At 44.8% G+C, this 18,416-nt stretch overlaps 1 protein-coding gene across 2 annotated transcripts in view; it reads left to right on the top strand.

Annotated features, from left to right (window-relative positions):
• PSMD1 (proteasome 26S subunit, non-ATPase 1) overlaps window positions 1-17,171 on the top strand; it is a 100,720-nt gene extending 83,549 nt beyond the window's left edge. For both annotated transcript variants that reach the window (XM_070070077.1, XM_070070078.1), the window contains exons 19-25: window positions 1,282-1,384; window positions 5,464-5,633; window positions 8,678-8,770; window positions 11,382-11,468; window positions 11,989-12,135; window positions 14,984-15,139; window positions 16,948-17,171. In XM_070070077.1, the coding sequence (XP_069926178.1) occupies window positions 1,282-1,384; window positions 5,464-5,633; window positions 8,678-8,770; window positions 11,382-11,468; window positions 11,989-12,135; window positions 14,984-15,130 (747 nt within the window). In that variant the 3' untranslated portion in view covers window positions 15,131-15,139; window positions 16,948-17,171. The remainder of the gene's footprint in view (window positions 1-1,281; window positions 1,385-5,463; window positions 5,634-8,677; window positions 8,771-11,381; window positions 11,469-11,988; window positions 12,136-14,983; window positions 15,140-16,947) is intronic.
• The last annotated feature ends 1,245 nt before the right edge of the window (window positions 17,172-18,416 follow it).

Here is an 18,416-nt window from a genome sequence, read left to right as displayed (position 1 = left end):
TATTCTATTTATTTGAAAGGCAGAGTTAGAGAGGTAAAGACATAGAGAGAAAGAAAGGACTTCCATCTGCTGGATCACTCCCCAAACTGCCACAATGGCTGGAGCTGAGCTGATCTGAAGCCAGGAGCCAGGAGCTTCTTCCAGGTCTCACACATGGGTGCAGGGGCCCAAGGACTTGGCCCATCCTCCACTGCTTTCCCAGGTTCATTTCCCAGGAGCTGGATCGAAAGTGGAGCAGCTAGGACTCGAACCGGCGCCCATATGGGATGCCCATGCTACAGGCCCAGGACTTTAACAGACTGTACCATAGTGCCAGCCCCACCCACACAATTTCTAAGAGCAAAGATGTTCCTAAGCCAGGGTTGTCTGATTCTGTATTTGTCTGCCATTTTACCACAGTGTGGCCTCCCAGACCAATGCAAAGAGGGGAAGAGATTCTGAAAGTATGTGTGATGTGAAGAAAGTCATCATATTAGGAAACTCAAATTTGGTATTTTCTGCTTTTGGCAGATTTGGGGAGCTCCATGATCATGTGCTTCTTGAACAAGCAGACTTCTTCCTGAGTGCCTACCCTTTGAAAAGCACTGTTGGGAAACAAAGAAGTGTAAGACATAGAAGAAGCATAAAGTAGTTTGTCACCCAAAGAGAGTTAAAGGACTCACTCTATAAAGAATATAGTTTATAAATATTTTTAATTATAAAAGTAATACATATTAATTTTTAATGCAGAAATAAGCAAACAAAAATTATCAGTAATCCTACCCCAAGTGAGTCAGCACATTTTCAATTTTGTACTAGTCTTCAGAAAATTAATGTGTGTAGATAATGAAAAATCTTTATATGTGAATATACTTAATCCAAACTGTATCTCCCACAGCTTCGGTGACGAATAGTTTACTTTAAGGTGGAAATGAAGGACTGTGCCTGTTAGGGAATCTGCAAGGTTGTTGCTAAGCAGCATTGCTGTAATTCAGAGTGCAACAAAAGCCTTAGTGTTCACTGGGGCTCTTGAGGCCTGCTGACTAACAGTGCAGCGGTAGGAAATCACATTCAGCATTCCCTCGAGCCTGAGTCATCCACTGCGGAATGAGGATTGAAAACAGAACTGGCACCCCCACGCAGGAAAGCCATAACACCCATGAGTTCAGCCACGGAACTGTTCTGCTTTCAAGTCTGGCATTTTGGATATTATGAAATTCGAAACTAAATCTCATTACCATTTGAACAGTATATACAGCACAGCAATGAATTAGAGTGTAATTCTTTTTCTTGCTCCCTCAGGTGAATCAGTTCAGACAGCTGTATTCCAAAGTCATCAATGATAAGCATGATGATGTCATGGCTAAGTTTGGCGCTATTCTGGCCCAGGGCATACTGGATGCAGGTAACATTTTTACGTCTCCCAGATCTATTTATTTAAACTAAACTTTATAAAATAATCTAATGCTCTAACTGTATGGCATAGTGGAAACAATCTGAGGCTAATTATTCTTGGGGAAAATTTGGAGGCTGCAGTTTATAGACATCACTTTTAGTAGAATTGGTTAGGAGTGCAGACTGGCCAGCGCCGTGGCTCAATAGGCTAATCCTCCGCCTGTGATACTGGCACCCCAGCTTCTAGTTCTGGTCGGGGCGCCAGATTCTGTCCGGTTGCCCCTCTTCCAGTCCAGCTCTCTGCTGTGGCCCAGGAGTGCAGTGGAGGATGGCCCAGGTGCTTGGGCCCTGCACCCGCATGGGAGACCAGGAAAAAGCACCTGGCTCCTGCCTTTGGATCAGCGCAGCGCGCCAGCTGCAGCGGCCATTGCGGGGTGAACTAACGGAAAAGGAAGACCTTTCTCTCTGTCTCTCTGTCCACTCTGCCTGTCAAAAAAAAAAAAAAAAGTGCAGACTGTTAGGCTTTGCAGGACCAGCCATATAGGGGGGCTTCAGAAAATTCATGGAGTAATGAAATTAAAAGAGTTTTTTGGTATTAAAAAAAAATGAAATCTATGCATATTCAATATCTTCAAAAAGTTCACAATGTATATTAAAGAAAAGAATTATAGGGGCTGGTGTTGTGGCACAGCAGGTTAAGCTATCTCCTGGGACATCAGCATCCCATATGAGTACCAGTTCAAGTCCTGGCTGCTCCACTTCAAGCTAGTTCCCTGCTAACATGCCTGGGAAAGCAGCAGAAGACAACCCTATCATCCACCTGAGAGAACCACATGCAATTCCAGGCTCTGGCTTCAGTCTGACCCACCCCAGCTGTTGCAGCCATTTGGGGAGTGAACCAGTGGATGGAAGCTATCTACAGTCCCTCCTCCCTCCCGTTAACTGTGCCTTTCAAATAAATAAATCAATCTTTAAAAAAATATAAGGGTTCACATTGTGACATAGGGTGTAAAGTTGCATCCCACAATGTTGGCATCCCATATGGTTGTGCCACTTCTGATCCAGCTCCTTGTTAATTGACTGGGAACAGTAGTGGAAGGTAACCCAAGTGCTTAAGCCCTTGCTACCCACGTAGGAGACCTGGAAGAAGCTTTTGTTTCCTGGCTTCAGCCTAGCCCTTACAACCATCTGGGGAGTGAACCAGTGGATCAAATCTGTCTCTCTCCCTCTCTCTGTGTAACTCTGACTTTCAAATAAATAAACACATCTTGGGGGGATGGGCAGGCATCACTGTGGCATAGTGGGTAAAGCCACCACCTGCAGTGCTGACATCCCATATGGCACCAGTTAAGTCCCAGCTGCTCTACTTCTGATCCAGCTCTCTGCTATGGCCTGGGAAAGCAATAGAAGATGGCCCAAGGGGCCAGCACTGTGCTACAGCAGGTTAGGGCCCTGGCCTGAACTGCCAGCATCCCATGTGGGCACCGCTTCTAGTCCCAGCTGCTCCTCTTCTGATCCAGCTCTCTGCTGTGGCCTTGGAAAACAGTGGAAGATGGCCCAAGTCCTTGGGCCCCTGCACCCTCATGGGAGACCTGGAAGATGCTTCTGGCTCCTGGCTTCAGATCGGCTCAGCTCTGGCCCTTGCGGTCATCTAGGCAGTGAACCAGCGGATGGAAGACCTCTCTCTCTGTTTCTACCTCTGTAACTCTTTCAAATAAATAAAATATATCTTAAAAAAAAAAAAAAAGATGGCCCAACGCCTTGGGCCACTGCACCCTTGTGGAAGACCCAGAAGAAGCACCTGGTTCCTGGCTTCAGATCAGCCCAGCTCTGGCCATTGCAGCCATTCGGGAAGTGAACCAGCAGATGGAAGACTTCTTTCTATCTCTGCCTCTTCCTTTCACATAAAAAAAAAAAAAAAAAAAAGATGATTTATTTAAGACATAAACAGAAGTAACTATGTGTAGTCTCAAAATACTAAGAAAATTGAAAAAATCAACCCCAGCTCACTGAGCACTTTACTAACAGGCTTGTTCTAATTGCTTTCCACCTATTTTTAATAAACCTGACCCTAGAGGCAGAGGATAACACACTACACTGTCTGAATTTACAGTATGGTCTGCTTCAAACGATAGAGCAATGTCCTTGGGGCTGGCACTGTTACAGAGCAGGTTAAACTGCCATCGGTGACACTGGCATCCCATATGTGCTCTGGTTCGAGTCCCGTCTGCTCTACTTTGGATTCAGTGACACTGGCATCCCATATGTGCTCTGGTTCGAGTCCCGTCTGCTCTACTTTGGATTCAGCTCCCTGTTAATGCACCTGGGAAAGCAGCATAAGATGTACCCTCGAAGGAGACCCAGAAGAAGCTCTTCGCTCCTGACTTCAGATCAGCCCAGCTCTGGCCATTGTGGCTATCTAAGGAGTGAACCAGTGGATAGAAGATTTTTCCCTCTCTCTAGCTTTGCTTTCAAATAAATACATCTTTAAAAAAAAAAAATCCTTTTTAGCACCTTCTGCTCAGGTTCAAACCCTCATTTGCCAATGGAAAAAAAAACTCTTGGATGTAAAGTGAATTGTCAGGAGTCATGGCTAGTTAATGTCAGAGCTGCCTCCTGCCAGTTTAAGTTACTCAACAATTCACAGGGTAATGGTGCTTCCTGGATTTTTCTGTAGTTGGACACAGTTATTAGTGGACATTTCTCATAATTCTAATAATTTTATCTTAAATAAGAGTCAGAAAATATTTGCTATTATAGAATTTTAATGAATGTGTGAGAATGTTATAAATATGTGTCTTTCTGCATTCAGACATTATGATTAAAGCAGAAAGTAAAATTAAGCAAATTTATCCCCTGCCTCTTTGCTGATTGCTTGCAGATATGATATGTATTATACTTTTACTTTTTATTAACACATTAAAAGCCAATACAGGAGCCAACATTGTGGCACAGTAGGTTAACCCAGTGCTTGCAACGTTGGTATCCTATATTGGAATGCCAGTTCAAGTCCCAGCTGCTCCATTTCGGATCCAGTTTGTTGATAAAGTGCCTGGAAAGGCAGCAGAAGATGGCCCAAGTACTTGTGCTCCTGCTACCCACATGGGAGACCAGGATGAAGTTCCTGCCTCCTGGCTTAGCCTGACCCAGACCTAACAGTTGCAGCCATTTAGGGAGTTAACTAGCAGATAGAAGATCTCTCTCCCTGTATCTCTCCCTCTCTGTCACTCTGCCTTTAGGGGATATGTAATACAAGTTAATTTAGCATCACAGCTTGGATCCTCTTGTGGCCTACAGTTTAGAGACCCTAAACAGTTCACTGACTAATTCGAAGAGCTCCATGTTAGACTGTGGGAACTGTGACCTTCAAATGATCACCAGGTGCTTCCCTAGTATAATCCCTAAAAATCTTTGTGTTTAAGATTTATTTATTGGGGCCAGTGCTGTGGCAAGACAGGTTAATCTACTGCCTGCAGTGCTGGCATCTCATATGGGTGCCAGTTTGAGTCCTGGCTGCTCCACTTCTGATTCAGCTCCCTGGTAATGCACTGGGAAAGAGCAGAGGATGGTCCAGGTGCTTGGGCCTCTCGCTCTACATGGGAGACCCAGAAGGAGCTCCTGGCTCCCAGCTTCAGCCTGACCCAGCCCCAGCTGTTGCAGCCATTTGGGAAGTGAACCAGCAGATAGAAGCCCCTCCCTGTCTCTCCCTAACTCTGCCTTTCAAATAAAACAAATCTTTAAAATTAAAAAAAAAAAAAGATTATTTATTTGCTTGATGACAGAGAGAATCTTTCATCACTTAGTTACTCCCCAAATAGTCACAAGGGCTGAGCCTGGGCTAAGCCAGAGCCAGGAGCCAGGAACTCCGTTTGTATCTCTGTCGTGGGTGGCCTGGGCCCAAGCTCCACTCTCCCAGGAGCAGGGAATTGGATTGGAAATGGTGAGCTGGAACTCAGACTGGTCAGTGCTCATGTGGGAGGCCAGCGTTGCAAGTAGTAACTTAACCTGCTGCATCACAATGTTGGCCCCTAGAAATCTTTATTATTGTCCTGCTGGGTTGCTATTTATGGTTTCTCTGTTCTCCTACAGGTGGTCACAATGTGACAATCTCCTTACAGTCCAGGACTGGGCACACTCATATGCCTTCTGTGGTTGGCGTCCTTGTTTTTACACAGTTCTGGTTCTGGTTTCCTCTTTCACACTTCCTGTCATTGGCTTATACCCCTACCTGTGTCATCGGCCTTAATAAGGACTTAAAGGTACGTTTGTAAGACCTCAGCTTTCTGGTCTGTCTTGTTCGTATTCACCACTCACTCACAACAATTTCTTTGAAATATCAAAGATGAATTAGTGTCTCATCAATAGCATGTTTTCTCTTCCAGTTGCATCATCACCTTGCGTAGTGTGTGTCAATGGAAGTTTTGACAATCAAATCTCGTTACGAGCTGTATAACTTGGGCAAGTCAGTGAGAAGGAATGTTGCAAAAGGGAGCTTGTACAAAGATATGAAGATGAATTGTGTTTAACACTGGAGGCTGTGGAAACTCTTACAGGATTTCAAGATATAAATGACATGAGATTTGCATTTTAGATCAGTTTGCAATCAGTGGATGCTTGTTAGAGTCCTACTACAGTAATCTAGGCAAGGCAGAATGAGGACCTCCTCTAAATCTTAATAATAAGGAATGGAGTCTGAGACAGGGACACGTTTCAGAGTTAGGGGTTACTGAAGTGACGGGTGTCAGAGGGATTATTACCATGGGGGGATTGAATACCCCTTGTCGTGGCAGAAAATAAGATAGCAGTGAGGAGCCAGAGCCTGATGGAATGAAGCCAGTCATTTCGGTCAGACGTAAGGGGTTGCTCACCCTGTCCTCACATTGTTAATTGTTTTGGTTTTTTTTTGTTTTTTTTTTTCTTTCTTTCTTTAATGGGGTTTAAGTCTTTCTCAGTCCTGTGGACTGATGATTCGTCATCTTGTTCTTTAAAGGTCAAAAGGCTTAACCTCTAAATAACTCTTACATCTGGTCATCACTGTTGTTAAAATGTTCTATTAAATTTTCAGAGTGGAATATGTTTAGGCTAGGCCAGCGCCGCGGCTCAAGAGGCTAATCCTCCACCTTGTGGTGCCAGCACACTGGGTTCTAGTCCCGGTCGGGGCGCCGGATTCTGTCCCGGTTGCCCCTCTTCCAGGCCAGCTCTCTGCTATGGCCCGGGAGTGCAGTGGAGGATGGCCCAGGTCCTTGGGCCCCGCACCCCATGGGAGACCAGGAGAAGCACCTGGCTCCTGGCTTCGGATCAGTGTGGTGCGCCGGCCGTAGCACACTGGCCGCGGCGGCCATTGGAGGGTGAACCAACGGCAAAAGGAAGACCTTTCTCTCTGTCTCTCTCTCTCACTGTCCACTCTGCCTGTAAAAAAAAAAAAAAAAAAAAAAAAAGTTTAGGCTAAAAATTGGCTGATAAAGACTGAGTATTTCATTGTAGTGATGTTTTCAGTATAGCTGGACAGCCATTTATGTATTTCAGTATTAGAACTGCTCACTTGTAGGCCGGCGCCGCGGCTCACTAGGCTAATCCTCCGCCTAGCGGCGCCGGCACACCGGGTTCTAGTCCCGGTTGGGGCGCCGGATTCTGTCCTGGTTGCCCCTCTTCCAGGCCAGCCCTCTGCTGTGGCCAGGGAGTGCAGTGGAGGATGGCCCAGGTGCTTGGGCCCTGCACCCCATGGGAGACCAGGAAAAGCACCTGGCTCCTGGCTCCTGCCATCGGATCAGCATGGTGCGCCGGCCGCAGCGCGCCGGCCACGGCGGCCATTGGAGGGTGAACCAACGGCAAAGGAAGACCTTTCTCTCTGTCTCTGTCTCTCACTGTCCACTCTGCCTGTCAAAAAAAAATAAATAAAAATAAAAAAAAAAAAAAGAACTGCTCACTTGTGTAGATATGATTAGTTTTATTTCTGAGAACAGTCTTGGTTTTCCAATCCCTAGCCTTTAATGTCATAATTAGATATCCTGTATAACCTTCAGAGATTTTTATCCTCTGCCAAATAATTTTATGACCTCTGTTTTCATTCTTTTCAATGGAAGTGGAAGAGAGAAGATAAGGTTCCTTATCCTAGTAAGCAATGTCTGCTACCATCCTCCATCAAGGCAAATTGGGTAAACAGAGAAACTCAGACCAGTGAACTTTAAAACTGGTTGAGGAGTAATGTGAAACTGACTTTCCATTGGGCTCATGTTAGACTCTTGTAAGACACAATTAGATGATGTAAAAACTGTATACAGATTTGTCCAAGTTGTTAATGTGGGACAGGAAGGGATGTGGACGTTTAGTATGCAGAAAAAATAATCAGTTAACATTTCACAAAGGAAGTCACAATTGGTGTGATGCTCGTATCACGAGTAGGACTTAACCCAGTAGAGCAGGATGGGTTGTCAGTTAATACACAGCCAGTTATGCTGCCACCTATGATGCATGTGGGGGCTGGTTCATGTCCTGGCTGCTCCCTGCTAGTGGTCTGAGAAAAGCGGTAGAAGATAGTCCAAGTGTTTGGGCCCCTGCTACCCATGTGGGAGACCCAGATGAAGCTCCTGGCTTCCACTTGGCCTAGCGCTGGCCATTGTAGCCATCTGGGAAATAAACCAATGGATGGAGAAAATCTCTCCGTCCCTCCCTCGCTCTCTGTAACTCTGACTTTCAAAATAAATAAATCTTGCGGGGTGTGGGAAGAGGAGCCTTCATTGTGGCATAACAGGTTAAGCTGCTGCCTGTAATGCCAGCATCCCATATGGGCACCTGCTCAATTTCTAGCTGCTTCACTTCCGATCCAGCTACCTGCTAATGGCCTGGGAAAGCAGTGGAAGATGGCCCAAGTCCTTGGACCCCTGCACCTACTGCAAGCTCCTGGCTCCAACCTGGCCCAGCCCTGACCCTGGTGGCCATTTAGGGAAGTAAACCAGTGAATGAAAGCTCTCTCTCTCCTTGTCTGTCTTTGTAACTATGCCTTTCAAATAAATAAATCTTTAAAAAAAAAAAAAAGATAAAGGAAGCCCTGTTCAAAGGCACAGAATTTCAGGAAAATATAGAGAATTGCAGATAGTTCTGTAAAGCACCCAAAAACTAATAAAATAGAAGGGAATGCTTTTTAGAAGGGAGTCACAACATTGAGTCACTCTGTAATTGAACATTTAGCCTGTGTTGAAACTTCTGGTGTCTCTTTGAATTTGTATGCTTGTTGAGAGATAGAGTATTGAATTTTCATATTGATTATTTTAATGAAGGGAGAAAATTTATTTTATTTCTTCAGATGCCGAAAGTTCAGTATAAATCCAACTGTAAACCGTCCACATTTGCATATCCTGCTCCTCTGGAAGTACCAAAAGAAAAAGAAAAGGAAAAGGTGGGTTCTTTCTTCCTGAGCAGTATTCATACTTACATATAGGAGCTAGTGTACATTTTACTTGGATTTGGTTTTAAATAAAGTAACACTTCTGATGAAATCTAACATTACCAGAATACAAATATAACAAGAATATAAAGTAAAACCCTGGCCGGCGCCACGGCTCAACAGGCTAATCCTCCGCCTGGCGGCGCCGGCACACCAGGTTCTAGTCCCGGTCGGGGTGCCGGATTCTGTCCCGGTTGTCCCTCTTCCAGGCCAGCTCTCTGCTGTGGCCCGGGAGTGCAGTGGAGGATGGCCCAGGTCCTTGGGCCGTGTACCCCGTGGGAGACCAGGAGAAGCACCTGGCTCCTGCCTTCGGTTCAGCGCGGTGCGTCGGCCGCAGCACGCTGGGCGCAGCGGCCATTGGAGGGTGACCCAATGGCAAAGGAAGACCTTTCTCTCTGTCTCTCTCTCTCCCTGTCTACTCTGCCTGTCAAAAAAATAAAAATAAAAGTAAAACCCCTTTTCCTGTCCTGGTCACCCAAGTCCCATGTCCCAAAACTCATAGGATATGAATCACTCCGAAGGTTTTTTTTATGCAGAAAAATATATTTATATGCTGTTATTTGTTTTACTAGTTCTTTATTTGATGTACATTTGAAAGGTTACTTCTGATTTGTCACTACTACTAGAATGAATGTCTTGTGCAAATCTATCTGTAGGTTAGCACCTTAGGTGTGAAATTGTTTGATCAAAAGAAGTGCACAGGGGCCAGTGTTGTGGCACAATGGATTAAGCCATCACCTACAATGCTGGCAATCCCATATGGGCACCAGTTTGAGTCCTGGCTGCTCCACTCCAGTGCAGCTGCCTGCTAATGCTCCTAGGAAAGCAGCAGAAAATGACCCAAATGCTTAGGTCCCTGCATGCAAATAGGAGACTCAGATGGAGTTCCTGGCTCCTGGCTTTGGCCTGGCCCAGCCCTGGCTGTTGCAGCCCTCTGGTTAGTGAACCACGGATGGAAGAGCTTTATCTCTCTGCCTCTCCTTCTCTCTAACTCTGACATTCAAATAAATAAATCTTTTAAAATTATTATTATTATTAATATTAATATTAATATTAAATAATAAGTAAATTAAAATTAATTAAATGTTAAATATTAAATAAATAGAATGTTACTATTTTAAAAGTAATGCCCATTACTTCATAGGTACTGATTTGCCTTTCAAAACAGACATAACCAGTGCATACTTCTACTAACAGTGTCCGAGGAACTCATCGATATGAACGGAATCCAAGAATAACACGTTAGAGAGCTGCACTTGCCCGTGAACCTTTACTCAGTGAAATTACCCTTCATGACATCTTCCATAGAAGAAAGATAATGTTTCATATTGGCAGTTTTACCAAAATTGATGGAAACAATTGACCAAATTTAATGCACATTCTTATTTCATCCACTATGCTTTGGACTTTCTTTTTGGTTTCAGAGCAGGGTCAGCTTTTATACTAGTATTGCCTGGTTTTTCGAAGTTTCTGTTTTACCTTTCGTTTCGGTGAGACCCACTGCAGAGTTAACGCTAGGCCAAGCACCAGCCTCTGTGTATCTGCCCTGCAGGGACTCTAGCCCAGTAAGAACATCCGTACAGTGAGCGCACTAGAGGAAGTGTTGGTGTTTCCAGTGGGCATTCGACCTGGTGGTTAAGACACCTGTGTCCCGCACTGGAGTACCTGGGACTGATGTTCAGTCGTTTTTTTTGTTTTTTGTTTTTTGTTTTTTTTTAATTTGAGAGGTAGAGCTACAGACAATGAGAGAGAGAGAGACAGGGAGAAAGGTCTTCCTTCCATTGGTTCACCACCACCACCACCACCCCCCCCAGTGGCTCCAAAAGTCTGCACACAGCTGGCGCGCTACGCCGATCCGAAGGCAGGAGCCAGGTACTTCCTTCTGGTCTCCCATGTGGGTGCAGGGCCCAAGCACTTGGGCCATCCTCCACTGCACTCCCGGGCCACATCAGAGAGCTGGACTGGAGGAGGAGCAACCAGGACTAGAATCTGGCATCAATGTGGGATGCCAGCGCCTCAGGTGGAGGATTAACCAAGTGAGCCGCGGCGCAGGCCCCTCAGCCAGCTACCTGTTAATGCAGACTTTTGGAGCCAGCAGCAATGGCTTAAATACTTGGATCCCTGCCACCACATGAGAGACTGTGATTAAATTCCTGGCTTATGGTTTTGGCCTTGTTTGTTACTGGCAGTTTGTGAGTGAAGCAGTGGATGGGAGCACTCTTTGTTTCCCTGTCATTCTGCCTCTCAAATAAATAATAAATTTTTTTAATTTTTAAAAAGTACGTAATAGCAAATTTCTATCCAGGGTTAGGCTACAGATCAAAAAATATTAGAGTTCCTATAGACACAGGCCTCCAGGAGCTACAGATTCTCCTGGTAACTATTTTAGTAAATTATGTAAATAATGCCCTGCTTGCTTTCTCCATTTATGATAGGATTCTTCTGTTCTTTATAATCCGTATTTCCAGGACACTGAGTAGTATTACAGGACTGAGTTTTCTTTAGGTTTGCACATTTGTGTATTGGTATGAGATTATAACAGCTTACCCTGTTCTTCCTGTAGGTTTCCACTGCTGTGTTATCTATTACTGCCAAGGCTAAAAAGAAGGAAAAAGAAAAAGAAAAAAAGGAGGAGGAGAAAATGGAAGTGGTACATATAACTTGGAGATTTTATGGGTTGATGTATCTGTCTCTGTCATGCTCCAAATTCTTCTTTAATTGACGATTATTATACCTTGTAGTTGGCTTCCTTCAAATAATTATCCTATTCCCAGTATATGGATTCATATCGTTTTACTTGGAAGAAACTAGAAATTATATCCCTTTGTGGGAAGAATAATGAGGTCCTGGAGAAAACAGCAACTAAAATGAGTTTTGAGGGGTGGAGTCAGATTTTCAGCAGACAGTAAGATTGTGGTGGGAGAAAGAAAGGCCCTTTTTAGGCAAAGGCGTGTAAACAGGATCTCTTTTTCTAGCCTCTGCTTGTAGAAAACCTTTCTCATCCCTTAAAAGTCAAATACCATTCTCAGCCCCAAGCAGAGTGACTCCGTCCCTCCTCTGAGTTGTACTTGTGTTGTGTCTTTCCTTTTGCACATGGTAGTTGCTCAGTAGGAACAGAAATGTTCCTTTACTGAACTTTTGTTTTCTTTCTTTGCTTTTTAATTTTCTAGGATGAAGCAGAAAAAAAAGAAGAAAAAGAGAAGAAAAAAGAACCTGAGCCAAACTTTCAGTTACTAGATAACCCAGCCCGAGTTATGCCCGCGCAGCTTAAGGTCCTCACCATGCCAGAGACCTGTAGATACCAGCCTTTCAAACCAGTAAGTTACCAGCGGCTCTTCGCTAATGGGAAATGAGGCTGTAGGCCAGTGAGATACTGACAGAATGAGGAATCTCCAAAAACTCGGGACAGACTTGCTAGTACTAAATTTCTTAGCAAATTAGAGAACATTGTCTTTTTCATGTAGATTTGAGGGAGCTTTTCTTTCCTGTGTGTAACCCTATAAACTCCCTTCTTGTACCACAGATTTACACTGTAAAAGTTCCTAATATAGCACAAGGAACAAACAGACTATAGAGCCAGACTTAACCACTTGGAATTTTGATTCTGCCACTCACAGCTCTGTGACCTTAGGCCAGGTACTGAACCTCTCTCTGCCTCAGTTTTCTCCACTGTAAAGCAGAGGTTATCATTCCTAACTCTGAGATAAGGCACAGATTAATGACTTGGGTATACAAGTACTGAGAGTAAGACTCAGTGATTGTCGTCATTATAATTACATGGCTGTAAGAAATACCCTGGATTTTAAAAGCAGAAAAGGATCCGTGTGACAGTTTATTCCAAGCAGAATGTTTCTTGGCTGCAGCAACTAGGGCCAGGCCAGTCTGAAGCCAGGAGCCAGGAACTCTGTCCTGGTGTCCCACATGGGTAGCAGGAACCCAAGAACTTTGTCCATCATCCGCTGCCCTCAGGTGCACCAGCAGAGAGCTGGATTGGAAGCAGAACAGCCAGGCCTCAGTCTGGTGCTCTGATATGGATGCCAGCCCCTGCAGTACTTTCTACTTTGTCACCAACACATAAGCTATTAACAAGCCTAAACTGTGTAGAACTGTAAACAGCTCTTTCCCTATGTTGGTTACATTGTAGAATTTGAGCTGGATTCTTTGATTTTAGATAAGCACATTGTAGTAGCTTAACCTACAACCACGTTTCAAACATAGGAAGCCCTCTTGTGAACAGAGGCCTTTTCTGTTAGGTAGAAGAACCATCTCTGTTTGGTCCGTTAGGAGGTTCAAGGAAACTTAACCGGCCTTAAGATGAGTACAGTAGCCATCTGCTTTGATTGTTCTTGGGGTGAGTGTTCGTTGTAAAGTAGAATCCAGTGATAAAATACATCTTCTTAGAGAAACATGGACTTTTTAAGGGAGAAAATTAGGGTGACTGTGTGTGGGTATGTGCATGGTGGGAGAAGGGAAATAGCTCAGAAATTCATGAAGACACACCAGTGTTAGAGCTGGCAGGGCAGGGTTCTGAGGAAGCAAAATCAGATGAGGTTGAGCTGCAGAGACGCTCACACGTCGGTGAGTCATCTGACTAATGGGCTGTGCTGCTTTCCTTCCCAGTAATGGGCTTTGGTAGGAATACACTTTTTCCAGATGTGCCCTGCCTCTGTTGACTGATTCAATTACAGAGAGCCACTTTCCGTTTCCTTTGACACAGGCAAGCAAATAGAATAAGGTTAGCACTCCAGATATGGGTGAATGGTTGCCGTGTTTGAATTTACCTCTGCTAGTATGTTCGAGAGAGAGCTTAATGGAATTGTTGCTATAGTCGGCTTGCCTTTTGTTTCCCATCTATTTTTTCATTGGCTTGCCTCACAAGGATTTATAGAGTAACATGAAAACACTGTGGCATTTAAGTTATTCTCTCCATTGTTCTGGAATTGCTGTAGGGAAAAAAATTGGCTTTTTATTTGCAGATTCTCTTGTGTCCTATTGGTGATCATCTCACAAATATTTATTTTTTATTTATTTTCATTCTATTTGAAAGAAAGGAAACAGTGAGAGATCTTCCAGCCTCTGATACACCCGCCAATTGCCCATAACAACCAGGGAAGACCCAGGCCCCAGTCTGGGGCCAGAAACTCTTAAGTTTGTCCCCCACGTGGGTGGCAGGGACCCAAGTACTTGAACCATCACCTCCCAGAGTGTGCATTAGCAGAAAATTGGGTCAGAAATGGAGAAGTGGGGACTCGAACCAGCCACTCCAATATGGGAAGCAGGTGTCCCAAGCAGTCACTCAGCAGCTGAGCCAAATGCCCACCCCATTTTCTGCATTTTTAAATAGCTCCCAGGTGATAATTATGCTACTGGTCCAGGTCCAGTTTTTGAGTAGGAAGGCATTAGACTAACCATATTTATGTAATAAATGTTCTTCCCACAGTCAGACTGAGGCTACCATCAGGTCTGTGCCTGGGAAAGTGTATTCTTAAATTGGAATGGTCGGGGCTGGTGCTGTGCCAAAGCAGAGCCACATGGGATGTCAGCACTGCAGGCAGCAGCTTTACCTGCTACACCACAGCGCTGGCCCTAATCAAATAACAACAAAATTGGGATGGTGAGTCAGACATGGCACAGCATGTTAAGCCACTGCTCGGGATGCTCACACCCCCTGTTGGAGTGCAGTTTGGGTCCTGGCAGCTCTGCTTCCAACTACGCTTAGTGCTGATGCGTACTGGGAGCCCTCAGATAATGGTTCAAGTTCTTGGGCCCCTGTCACCCATGTAGGAGTCCTCTTTGGAGTTCCTAGCTGTTGTAGGCATTTGGGAAGTAAACCAGTGGATGTAGTATTCTCTCTCTCCCTCTCTCCCTCTCTCCTTCTCTCCCTCTCTCTCTGTTTCTGTCACTCTGCCTTGCAAACAGATGGAAATGAATGAAGTTCTTTTTAGGTGGGATGGTCTTCCAGGTGGAGCACCATTCCTTGCTGCTCCGCCAGAGCCGCTGGTCAGTTTGCAGGTGCCCCTTACAGAGCACAGTATCTAGTTCTTCCTCGGTTTTTGACTTCCAAGGACTCAAGTAGCTGCCCCACTTAGGTGTGCGCCCAGATGTGCAGAGCAGTCTTGAAGGGTCAGTGGAGCTTGCACTCCTTTGCTTTCCCTCTGTCCACAGCTCTCCATCGGCGGCATCATCATTCTGAAGGACACCAGTGAGGACACTGAAGAGCTGGTGGAGCCTGTGGCAGCACACGGCCCGAAGATTGAGGAGGAGGAGCAAGAGCCAGAACCCCCAGAGCCGTTCGAGTACATCGATGACTAAGGACCAGAGGTGCGTGTGCGCCAGTCGCTCAGAGGAAACCTCTTCCTCCAGACTCCGCAGGTGTTTTGTGAGAGGACAGTGTCTCATCTTCTCCCTTCCTTTGGTGCCTAATCCTTACGTGAGGGGGATTCAGTTCATGGACAAATAGAAGTAAAAGATAATGTGCACTTCCGTGAACTTTTTGAATTCCCCTCGCATATCTAAACAGTATTAAATCCTGCCCCGTTTCTGCCTACATCACAGTTGATTCCTTTATCTTTTTTCTGTGACTCGAACCCCTGCTGCCATTGCTGTCAGAGTGGGTATTGTGCAAACTGTTTTCACAAATCTGCAAGGAGAGCTTGCTCCAGAACGTGAGTCTACTCAGGGCTTTCGTTGAAGACGTTCTCACACAGCGTCCGCTAGAGGTCACGTGTTTGACCTGTTGGTTAAGGCACCCACACCGATGTTGAGTACCTGGGTTTCGTACCCTACTCTGGCTCCTTGCTCCAGCCTCCTGCTCATGCAGACCCTGGGAGGCAGCAGAGATTGGGTTCCTGCCACTAGGATGGGGGACCTGGACTGAGTTCCAGACTCCCAGCTTTGGCCTCAGCCCAGGTCCAGCTGTTGCAGACATTTGGGAAGTGAACCAACCAGAGAGAGCTCTCTTTCTTTGTCTCTCTACCTCTCATTCATTTATTTATTTATTTATTTTTAAGAAATCAGCTGAACTGCATAGTTGGCTTTGCGATAGAGGGATTACAGTGCAGTGCAAAGCTCCTTGTTGTGGATCAGTTGTTTTTGGACTGGCACTGGTCCACACTGCACATTTTTGAGAAGCACAGGTGTAGACTTCTCTTGATTTTTCTCTCTCCCTTCTTCTTTTTCAATACTCTTGGCACTACAAGTCTTAACATGATTCGTGAATGGAACTGTGGGACACGCCAGTGTGTTTAAGACATGGTGCTCATAGGGACTTTGGAATCAGTTTGACTACAGCACAGAGCTTTGTCCAGTTGGAAAAGGTTGTTATGCCAGTGTTTTCAGCACTGTTGAGCGGGGTCTTTAGAGGCAAAAGATCAGAATAATAGAATTGCATGAAGTAATCATCTTAGTTCTGTTGCTGCTGAATGGGTATCACATATTTGAAGACACATGAACTACCAAGATTACCTAATTCTGCTCTAGCACAAACACATTTTCAAACAAATATTAATTTATTACATTTTTCAAAGAAAATAAAACCAGTGTTGTTTATTTACATTCTTGCAAATCTGGCATAGTGAGTATTATACACTAGTTAGCCTTCAATGAGAACTTTACAAAAATCTCAGTAAACGTTGAGGCAAAAACTTTAACCATTAGTAAGAAAGCATATTCATGCCTCAGGAAGACCATAAGATTGGGCCTTAGAGAGAGGAGACTTATTTTTACTTCTGTGCCATTTAACCTTGCCTTTGCAAATTGTCTTTCAGCTTTGATGGTGTCCTAAGTGATGCCCACCCAGCACCTGTAAGCCCTTGCGATCACTCAGTCTCCATTAGAGTTTTCAGCCTTTCACAAACTCTTAGTGAAAACCTCCCATTGTGTCTTTCAGACAGTGAACTGAAATGGTTTAGAGGTGTACAGTTGAAAATTTGATTGTTGTTTTTTTAAAAAGAATAAAATATTAATCCATGAGCATTTGAAAACTACACTTTGTCTTGGCATAAACTGTCATAGTCGGACTGTAGAGGCAGCGTTTGGGGCTAGTTTTAGACTTTAGTGGCCAGTTGTAACAAACTGTTTTTGAAATAAAGAATGACTGCAGCTTCCACCGCCGCCCTTCCCTCTCCTAGGATCTCATTGCTCACCTGAAGAAGAGCGTGGCTCCTGGGGGACGTGCCTCTGAGCGACCTTGTGCTGAGACCCGCTACCCGATGCATGTATCATTGCCGCTGCGCTGACCCGGAGAACCTGGTCTCCACGTCTGTGGTTGGAAGAAGATACGTGGCTATTCAGTGTGCTCTTTCACAGAACCTGGTTTTCAAATAAATATATTAAACTCTCCCAATGGACAAGATTTTTTTCTGCAGCCTGCATTTTTTTAAGATTTGTTTATTTTATTTATCTGGGAGGTAGAGTTACAGAGAGGGAGAGACAGAGAGAAAGGTCTTCCGTCCACTGGTTCACGCCCCAAATGGCCGCAACAGGGATCCAGAGCCAGGCACTTCTTCCTGGTCTCCCATGTGGGTGCAGGGGCCCAAGCACTTGGGCCATCCTCTACTGCTTTCCCAGGCCACAGCAGAGCGCTGGATAGGAAATGGAGCAGCCGGAACTCGAACCAGCACCCATGTGGGATGCCAGCACTGCAGGCAGCAGCTTTACCCGCTACGCTACAGCACTGGCGCCCCAGCCTGCATTTTAAATAAATTTAATTCCTACTCCCCCAAATGCCTCAATCCAAAGAGCTAAATCCTTGATTTGTGGAGGATGTGTGACTTTCATATTGGCGGAAAAATTAAGCTTTTCTTAAATTTAAAGATTGCTTGAAAATAATGAGGAACAAATCAAATCTTGCTCAATACCTGAAGAATTCTCTGCAGTGTTGGGAACGGGACAGAGGATGGGGCCAGCACTTACTGAAGGAAACATTTGTGACCAAAGGAAATTGTCTGTTCAGACAGCTCAGAAGCTTTTAATAACCTTTACCTATTGCTTCCTGCTTCTGACCTTGTTACGGATAATAGATATAAATTGATTAATTTCATTTAGTCACAGGATCTGATAATGTACCTTTTCCCTTTGTTCTTATCCACTGTTTTTTTTTTTTTTAATTTTTTGTTTTTTAAAAATAATTGAAAGTATAGGGACATGCAGCTGGTGCTGTGGCGCAGCAGGTTAAAACCCTGGCCTGAAGTGCCGGCATCCCATGTGGGCACTGCTTCTAGTCCCGGCCGCTCCTCTTCCAATCCAGCTCTCTGCTATGGCCTGGGAAAGCAGTGGAAGATGGCCCAAGTCCCTGGGCCCCTGCACCCACTTGAAAGACTCGGAAGAAGCTCCTGGCTCCTGGCTTCAGATCGGCGCAGCTCCAGCCGTTGCAGCCATCTAGGGAGTGAACAGCCCGGCACCCAAGCCGAGTTCTGTCTTTCTGCATCTAAAAAAAGAAAAAATTTACAGCAGTAAAATGCAGAATTTACAGGTTAATGAGTTTTGATGGCAAAAAAAATTTTTTTTAAGATTTACTCACTTAAAAGAGTTACAGAGAAAAAAGGAGAGACTGAATGTTCTGTTGGTTCACTCCCCAAATGGCCACAACAACCAGAGC

Source organism: Oryctolagus cuniculus, chromosome 3 (genome assembly GCF_964237555.1).
Source record: "Oryctolagus cuniculus chromosome 3, mOryCun1.1, whole genome shotgun sequence".
Lineage (NCBI taxonomy): Eukaryota > Metazoa > Chordata > Mammalia > Lagomorpha > Leporidae > Oryctolagus > Oryctolagus cuniculus.
The sequence above is the reverse complement of the archived record's forward strand: the minus strand, read 5'-3'. Positions and strand labels throughout refer to the sequence as shown.